The 9417-nt window shown below is 39.4% G+C and overlaps 1 protein-coding gene across 1 annotated transcript; it reads left to right on the top strand.

Moving 5' to 3' along the window:
- Nucleotides 1-1016: 1016 nt before the first annotated feature.
- LOC116251279 (uncharacterized) lies at nucleotides 1017-7262 on the top strand. The gene is made up of 2 exons (XM_031625445.2): nucleotides 1017-1363; nucleotides 6815-7262. The coding sequence occupies exons 1-2, from the start codon at nucleotides 1177-1179 to the stop codon at nucleotides 6934-6936; spliced, it is 309 nt and encodes a 102-aa protein (XP_031481305.1). The 5' UTR covers nucleotides 1017-1176; the 3' UTR covers nucleotides 6937-7262.
- Nucleotides 7263-9417: the final 2155 nt, after the last annotated feature.

Here is a 9417-nt window from a genome sequence, read left to right as displayed (position 1 = left end):
AAAAATTATGGATTCATCGGTGCAAGCCCAATGACGGCCCTCGGGCACTCATGTTTAGCTGTTAAATCCAAAGCCTTTGAAACCTAGTAGTCATGGCTGCGTTACGCACTCTCCTTCACGGTGATCGTGATATGTTTGTATAGAACTTGGAGCAAATGTTTTTTATTTTTTCTCACTAAAAGAGCCACCAAACTAGCTGATCATGTGCCTCGCTCAAGCTAACTGGTTTCTCTTTGTTTATTAAAAAGAAATATCTATAACAGAACTTACCATTTCCAATGAAGGATCTGCTAGGCTCTCCAATCCCTAATACCGTTTGTTTTTCCCTCTCGAGAAAGTCGGCTGATTGTTTTATCCTCGCTTAATTGCTTCTGGAAGACATACTTGGTCAGTTGGTTGCTCACATAATGCTGAATGACTATAATACTCTTGCTACATCCTAAAATTGAATATAAAAAAGTTGATTTCTCCTCCATCTTTATTTTACTCGATTTCGACGTCAGTCACCGACTTCTTCCTTTCCTGTGCGGTAAAAATAACCTTTCCGCATTCTCTTTCAACCACCTTTAAATATAATTTAAAATAGACACGGTGATGCACAAATCCTTTTAAATTTGTATGGAGCTTTAAATTACTGAAAATTTGAACCCCCCGTGATCTGCACTAATGCTAATCATACACAATTATTTATCATTTAAGTATCTCAAAAATACTTTTCGTTCTAGTGGTAAATAGCATATTAAAATAAAAGGCGCGATGGTTGAAGTAGCCATGTGATGGTCAATAAGTTCAGGCATTTTCTGAGATCGATGTGTCATCCACACATCAAGCCCTGCCTAGATGCCGTCAATTTATCAAAAATTTAGGGGCCACTTTGTCTTTAAAGAGAAAGTGTCGGACCAGATCGGCAACATATCTTCAGTGGCTTCAGAATGCCTAAGCGACCCAAAACGGACTTAATTCGAAGATGTTTTCCGCGTCACACCAGTAATCACCCTTCCTTATGTGCGAAGCTTTTCTTCTGAATTGCACGAGACGTCTTTCTCTCGCTCTCTCTCTCTCTGTCCCTTTCGTTTCTGCTCAGAGATTGCTTTCTCTGCAAGCTCGTCTTCTAAGCAAAGCCCCCCTCAACAAGGCAACCCCAAGTGCTCTCTCAAACTTCTCTGATTGCCTTCAATGGCGTATGTCGACCAGGCGTTCTCCATTAGCGATGACGACATACTGGAGACGTCCTACATCATTCACAACCGGCCACCGGTGAAGGAGATAGCCCTCGCACTCTCTCTTCTAGTCTTCGGCACCCTCGGCATCTTCATTGGTGTATTCATGGCCGTCCACCAGGTCGGCGGTGACACGGCCCACGGTGAATGCCCCCTCCTCCTCTTCCTTCCCAGCCTCCGCCCTCTTTTCTCTTTTGCCCTAATTCCTCTTTCTAATTCCCATTCCGTATTGGAATTGTCTCGTTTCCCTGAATCTGTGGTTTTGGCGCGATTTCTCTCTTAGCACTCGTATTCGTATTCGGTGGATGAGGCTAATGATATGCGACCGGTTGCGGGCGGTGCCAGTCGTCATTGTCCTTTTACTGCGATGTCTTTGTTTGGGATAAGGATTTTATAATGATAGTATTATAACTGTCTTTAGCTGATGACTTTCTTTATAATTAGTTCGTGGAGTCGATTGATTACTTCTATATCTTTCCTTCCATTGTCAAGTGCTTGACATTTAGATTGTCTTCTTTCTACCGTCACCTTTTTTTTTTTTTTTGTTGCATCTGTGCTAGCCTTTTTGTTATTCCTTGATGTTTTCTTGTTTGGTGACGTTGCGTTATCTCATTTTTGTTCTCTTTACTGCCTGTACGGTGAGCTGTCTCTATGAAGGTAACGGCTACTTGGCTGCCTGACAATTAATTAGCATCGTTTTGTATACAAGGAGAGTTAACTAACTCATGACTGATGTAGCTTGAGTTTGTTGATATCATGAAAAATCAACGCAGGAAATGCCTCTTGGGCTTGATGCATTTGGGCTTGTAGGTTTGGTTGTGAATGAATCAAGTTCCTGATTTCTTCAAGTGAACCTGTCCAGAGCGCCAACGGTATGGATCCTGTAGTCTGCGATGAATGCAGCTGTAGGATTTTTAACATATTGTTTTGAGACTTCATTGGTTCTCTATGACCATCTACAATAGGAGACATGGTCTCAGGATTATGTTGTGTCATGTGTGCTCTAAAATGAACACGTTCAAGCTTCACCCAGCAGCTCATGTACGTTACCTTGCAGTACATCAGTAAAAAGTTGATGCAGTAAGCGAAAGAGAAGTGTGAGGTGAGAAGTGACTGCTTATGAAATGAGCTAATGCATGAAGATTAAAGCAATTTGGGAGACTGAAGGATTGATGCCCAACCTGAATGTGCAGCAGGCTTCAAGGTTCTTTTTTTTCAGATTGAATCTCAGAGAGCTCATAACTACATTACTATTTCAGATTTTCTTATTGGGTGTTGGCCTATCACCTGGGTTGGCATGCTATAAGATGCTCAATTATTGGACCTGCCCTGAGATTGAACCGATAGTCCCAAGCCCAATTACTTTTTATTTGGTCCTATTTGATATTGCGAGCCTGAATTTCTGTCCTTAGGGCAGCATTAAGCACAGACCTGGCATGTTGGCAGCCTTACTAGATTGTTGCTTTTGTTATCTGGTACTGGTGAAAACTTATCTCTAGTGCTTGTCTTTTACCTTGCAGCATATCATATGTTAGTAAACGGTTGTGTTTACCATGGTTGTTTAGCGAGAAATGGGACCCACATACATTTTTCTTGTTCCAAAAGCTTTATTGCACTGTCCTTTTCTCCCTCATTGTTGATTTATCAGTGGTCATTACACCTTTTTCCCCCTCAGAAATTTGTCTAGCACGAAATACCCTTGTTTAATGCAAAGTATGTTCTGTATTTTATGCCGCCATATTTGTTACTTCATCACAGAATTCTCAGTTTCAGTCTCTATTCAATTCTCTTCATTAAGTGTTAGTTTGTTCCATGATAAATAGATGCCGTTGTAGCATCAATATCTTTGGGTCTATGTTTGCTATTTTTCTTTCTGGTCATACAGTGTGAATTTGTGAAAACAGTTTGTTCTGGAAACTGATAGTGGTTTTGCATTTTTATCGAACAATTCAACAATAAGCTGAATGTGAATATATCAGAAAAGAATTAAGGAAATACACAATTTTTTTAGTTTGTGATACCTGGAAGGATGAGGAAGCTTGTGTAAACCAAAGCAATCAACTTGTTGACATTCATCTGATTCTTCTTCCCAGTAGCTAGCTTTAGGTCAATCCTATCTTCAGCTAACGTAGGTTGAGGCCGATTACATCTACCATGTCATAATATCTGATCAAAAGAATTGTCGGCAGAGTTGGTCATTGTAGGAGAATGACCTCAAAGAGCAAATTGTAAACTACAAACTGCTACTCAAAGTCATTTGCAGAAAGAATTGGTTCTGTAACTGAGACAAGTGGTCTCCATTATATGGTTCTAATTGTAATCAACAGTAGTAAGAGTAAGTTCTTATATAATGTAGTTTGATGCGGTGTTTTCCGTATCGTACGATACATATCATATAGGTTGGAAAAATCTATATGATACGGTGTGTATCATGCCCATATCAGCTGTATCGTACGATATGGCCCTCATATCGTACAATATGTCCGATAGAAGTTGTATCTTATGATACGGGTCTGTTTTAAAAAAAAGTGTCAATTCCCTTTTTGTCAAGATTTCTTTTAAATGCTCATATTCCCTTTCCTCTTCAATGTTCCTAAGAGCTGTAGGAGAGAGTTTTGCCATTTTAAAGAGAAAGCTTCAAGAAATAATTGATTTTAAAAGAGAAATGACTGATTTGAAGAGATGAGGATGAAGATGAAGAAGATGATTATTATCATATTGATTGACAATCATCATGATATTACTTAATCAGAACCATAATTTAAATTCTCAATTGGTGGTAAACGATTATGGATTATATGTTTTGATGTGGTGTAAAAAACTCTAAATTTTAAACTTGATTTTATTAATGTGTCGTTATGAATGACGAATCGTAAATGTTAATTGCTATGTTGTTAAGGCGCTCGGGCGCTGCCTGGACGCCAAGCAGAGCCTAGTGCGTAGGCAAGTCTAGGCGAGCCTAGGAAAAAAAACAACCAATCTTTTTTTTAAAAAAAAAAATTAGTTTGTGAGTGTTGAACCATGTCAAACCAAAACATGTTATGGTAACTCCTGTCATTCGTGAGTGTTGAACTCGTGTAACCAAAAAAAAAAAAATCACTGCTCTATCAGTTTCTCCATATAACGCAGAGACCAATGCTCTTCTATCAATTTCACCTCTTATTTCATCAGTCTCCAGGAAATCATCACTGAGACATCTGAGAACTTCAATCTGTACAGCTGCCGGCTGTCCGTAGTACTCACCATTCAAGAGATTCAATAGGGGACGTTGCAAACCAGAACTAACAGCAGATCCAGAAATCAAAAGATATTCTACAATGTATACAGACCATGTGAGCAAAACTAAAAATTCCCAGTCAAGACTGCTTCATGTAGTGCTATCCTCTAGGTTACAAGAGCTTCATGCCAAAGCTAGAGTATCTGAGTATGAAAAGAAAATTAGATATTACATCTGATCAGGAATTATACCTCATGTTTTCATTTCTTAGACCACCAAAAACGTGGTCATACATTCTTTGAAACGACATTCATTTTATAACTGCATGTTTATATCCTTTAGCAGCCCAAGAAGATCAAGGCTGCTACAACCCCTCTCGAATTTGGTTTCAATGAACAAAACTGAGCATAAAGGCTGCCGACAGGGAAAAGAACAAGCTAACAAGATAATGTTTGCATCCTCTTATCTTCATTGTGCATAATTCTAAGTATGTGTTCTAAAAATGAAAATAGGTCTTCAGTAATCATACCCATAGGAAAAGAGGGCTTTTTACAGAGAGAGGGGCAAAGGCTGGCGGCCAGCTGTTCCTAGTTTCCGCCCTTCAATCTAGAGATGGAGAGACATATACCTGCATGGTGCCAGTGGCGAGCGGCAAGATGCGAGCGGTGTGAGGGGTGACAGCGACCGGTGAGAGGCTAGCGGTGTGCGGGCAGTGAAGACAACGGCGACCGGCGAGAGGCGAGTGGTGTGTGGGGGACGATGGCACAACATGCAGTGAACTGCACAGACGGAAAAAATTTCCCTAACAGGCAGATTTTTTTTTATCCCTGGATACATGTCTGACCCATTTAGGTCAGACAAAAGATCATGGATATGGGTTCACAATTTGCTGGTTTCATCCGCGCACGTTTCTTCCACACATGATAGCGTGCAGCATAAAAATGTATGGTGCACATGGCAGTCTGTGCGCTATAGTGCCGCCCGTGCAATTCAAATGCGCCCTAGAAGAAGGAATGTAAATCTGTAGGAAGGCTTTAGTCCATTTGTACTTAAAGAAAGACATAATATAATAAAAAAGACTTACAGTACATAACAGTATACATATAAGTACATGGCAGTAACAATACATATGAGTACATAACCATACTAATGTATACATATAACAGGTTTCACAATATTACATATTATAAAACATGCTAACAGTATATACATATAATAGGTTGATGCAATACTATGTAACAGGAATACCAGACTGTACATAACAATATATACATATAACATATATTACAATATTTTTAGCAGGAATGACATGTATTACAATACAATTTAACATAATGGTATATACATATAAGTTTATGACAGGTATAACAAAGTAACAATACATATAACTATATGATATAGGTACATAACATAACCATACTAATGTATACAGATAACAGTGACTAACAGTATAATCAACATAACAATACATAAAATACATAACCAATGCAAAATAAAATGCATAACAATATACACTCAACTAAGGAACTTTAATTGAAAGGGGAGGTGACTTGTCACTTTTCCATGGACTCGGTGTGTTGGTGCCTAGGCTGGCTTAGGCACCAACACATATCCCATCGTGGTGGACTTAGGCGATGGGTGTAGACTCACACTTAGTCCATGCCTAGGCGAGGCCTTAACAACATAGGTTAATTGTGCGTCTGATGAGTTTTTATATAAAAGGCATTAATCTTGATTTTTTAATTTTTTTCTATTTTTCCATATTTTTATCTTTTTTTTTTAATTAAAAATTATTCTACGGTATGCTTACGATACGTTATGATATGCGTATAGGTCAGCCTGACCGATATGCATTACATGTGTTTGATACATTAGATTGGCCATGTAGAGAAACATTTTGAAAGATATCTGTAAGTATTTAGAGGGGTGGATAAATCTCAAATCTTCAAGCGGACGTGTTAGTTATGAATTGTGTTTGTTGAAGCACATGGTTTAGTTTGCTTTTGTAAGTCAGACAACAGCAATGATTTGTTTCGCCCAGCACATTAAGGGCATCTATTCTCATAAGAAGTAAGATTGCAACTGCAGCACCTTTTGCAGTCAGCATTGCAAATTAATTCTTTGGGTTACCCTCTTTTCACCTATTGGATTTTGTACAGGTCCTTGTTCTCGATGAATTTCCCGTCTCCTGGGTTTGTTGACGAGTATGTTCTTTCTACTGTTGTCTTATAAACCGACTCATTCCCTATTTTGCAACTGTGCTTATTGTTTTCTATTACTGTGTTTATTATTGCTGTCTTTCTTTTTTAACACATTCAATTTTTATAAAATTGTATTTTTTTTTATTTTTTTGAACTGGCTGTGCTTTTTACTGCAGGTGTCTTCTTTGCACTCCTAGGTTCCCTTCTTTTTCTTCCTGGATTTTACTATACAAGGATTGCATACTATGCATACAAGGGTTACAAGGGATTCTCATTCTCAAATATTCCTCCAGTATGACGACGTAGAGCTTCTGCTAGATTATCCAAGTTGGCTTTGCTAACATAGAACGGGTGAATTACAATGTGGAAGCATGTACAGAACCTGGAAGTGTTGCTAAAGAGTCTTGTTCTTGGACCTTGTCTCTTTTGTAAATGATCTCTTATACAGTAATGGCAAGAAATGGACATTCTTTCCGTGCCTTGGTTTTAAACAACGCCCTCTCATTTTTCATTTTGCTTAGGAACTTTTCCTTCTGCCTACAATTACTTCTTTGGCATTCTGTTGTACTAGCCATCGTCTCAAGTAAGCGTTTTTCATCTTTTATAGGTGGAATTGGATTGAAACTTCCTGTGCACAATCATTTCCTGTCTCGTCTATTTTGCCCAATCAAGGATATGGATGGCTATAACCTCATTATTGATTGTAATCATTTTGTTGTTCTGTTTTCTGGTGAACCTAGTGAGTAGTGTGGTATGTATTGCAGAGGCTTCATGTCTCGGGCGTCCAGGAAACTTTCTCGAGTCCCTTTGAAATCATTGAGGGTCAACATTCGGGAATGATTCTGATCCAGATTTCCTTAATTTTTTTGCCTTTTTCTTTCCACCCGCCTTTTCAGTTCATGTCGATTATGCCTGTTAACCCGTTTGTCTGAGATGCCACTGTAAAAATTGCCACTTGCTGGCCAAATGGTGAACGGCTTTCATCTCGAGTTGCCCTTGCATGACCTGCTAGATATTCCAGAAGGCAAAGGCTTGTAGAACATCTATCTTGCAATCTATGTGCAGAAAATTTTAGCTCGTGATTCAACCATCCTATACCGAAGATGTATTTTCTTAGGCATCAGAATGAACCTATCAAGTGCTTATTCCGGGAGACTCGTGTAAAGTCTGTTGAACCTACATTTCGGTTTCAATTTCAGTATAATCTGTTAGATGAACCTCACCATTGAACGGCAATTCGCGTAATGTTGAATCCAATTTTTTTTACGACGGCGAGCCCAATTGAGTTTTTGTTTTTGGACGTGCTAGACTCTGCCTAGGAAGATTATCATGCCGAGTGATTATTGTCTCCCAATGTATAACTCCTTGAAGTAAAGTCTGCCCCTGCTTTGGCCTCGTAGCAAAGGACAAGCATCTCCGTATTGATTCGGGATACTATTCAAGCATGTGCAACCCTATCCAATGACTTGACGAAATTTGACAGCTCTCTATGACAAGGAAATCAAGAAATATCTTTTTGTTTTTTGAACTTGGGTTATTTTGCTGCATTCTTTTTTTTTTGTCAGACTAGATGAGATGAGGCAGATTCTTGCTAGTTTGTAATGGACGAAGAAAGTTAACAAAAAATTTGAACTATGAATTGTAATTGTTTGCCAATTATAAGATTTATCTTCCCGTAATGCATGGTCTCGCACAGCCCAATTCAGAATCTGGACATACCAACCACAGGATTTTTCTCATTTATCTTTTTCAGTTGGGACACCCTGTCGTTCTTTTCTTATTTTCAGGAAAGTGGGACCTACTAACCCGTTTTCTATATCAACTCCTTTATTCGAAAGGCTAGCCATGGCTGGAACTTCTCCACTTTTGAATCCTCCAACTCCCGATTCTTCTTGGATATAACCGCAGACAACCTATGGGCGCCCTCAGAGACACATAGGGAGGGAGGGAGGGAGAGAGAGAGAATGTGCATTTTCTTATGGGCAATCATGTCTCAGAAGTCTCTTATGCCAAAAGAAATTATGAGCTTCACAGCAAGATTGGTGCACACAGTTTTCTGGCCTTCGATTTCCAAAGAATCTGTCCGCCTGCATCTTGCTGAAGCATTGTGGGGACAAAAGAATCCATCAATCAAGTTGACAGTGCTACTTGTGTTCTTCTTTATCCTGTCAGATAAGAGCATTTTTGCCGGGTGCTGGTATCTTGTTGAAAGCCAGCCAATGGGTGGCGCACTTCGGGAGCTACTTTCTCACCTTTTAATCTTACTGTCTGTTTGCTACCTAACTTCATAAATTCAAACAGACGATGGTCAGTACTTTTACTTTTCCTCTTCACTATTGCTGGAAGTCTGGAAGATGACAGGGACCGGAAGGGGCATCGTTTTGGGACAAAGAAGGCACCATGGCAATTGGGCATGTAGAAGGCCTGTGCAGACTGGGGGTTTGAGGACCTCTGGTGCCTGGCTTTCTTTGCCACTCCTGATAGGTTATGTGGGAATATGATCCTTGGATCTCCAATAGTAAGTATGTAGGACAGTCACAGTTATCGGCTTCAGTGGAACGTCCTGGATTCATGTTGATGTTGATGTTGGTAGAGTTCTTTGGTGGAGTTCTTTGGTGGTGCACAAGATAATGAAATTTTGAGTCACATCTGTCGGTGGACGGTCATGCTATACGGTGGCGATCGAGCAACATGACCTGAAATTCTACACATAGGGCATGCCTCATAATTTTTCGTAGTATTTCTGTGTTTGAGTGCTAAAATATTTCAGATAAGTAGT

This window comes from Nymphaea colorata, chromosome 3 (genome assembly GCF_008831285.2).
Source record: "Nymphaea colorata isolate Beijing-Zhang1983 chromosome 3, ASM883128v2, whole genome shotgun sequence".
Classification (NCBI taxonomy): Eukaryota; Viridiplantae; Streptophyta; class Magnoliopsida; order Nymphaeales; family Nymphaeaceae; genus Nymphaea; species Nymphaea colorata.
This window is presented reverse-complemented; position numbering and strand designations above follow the sequence as displayed.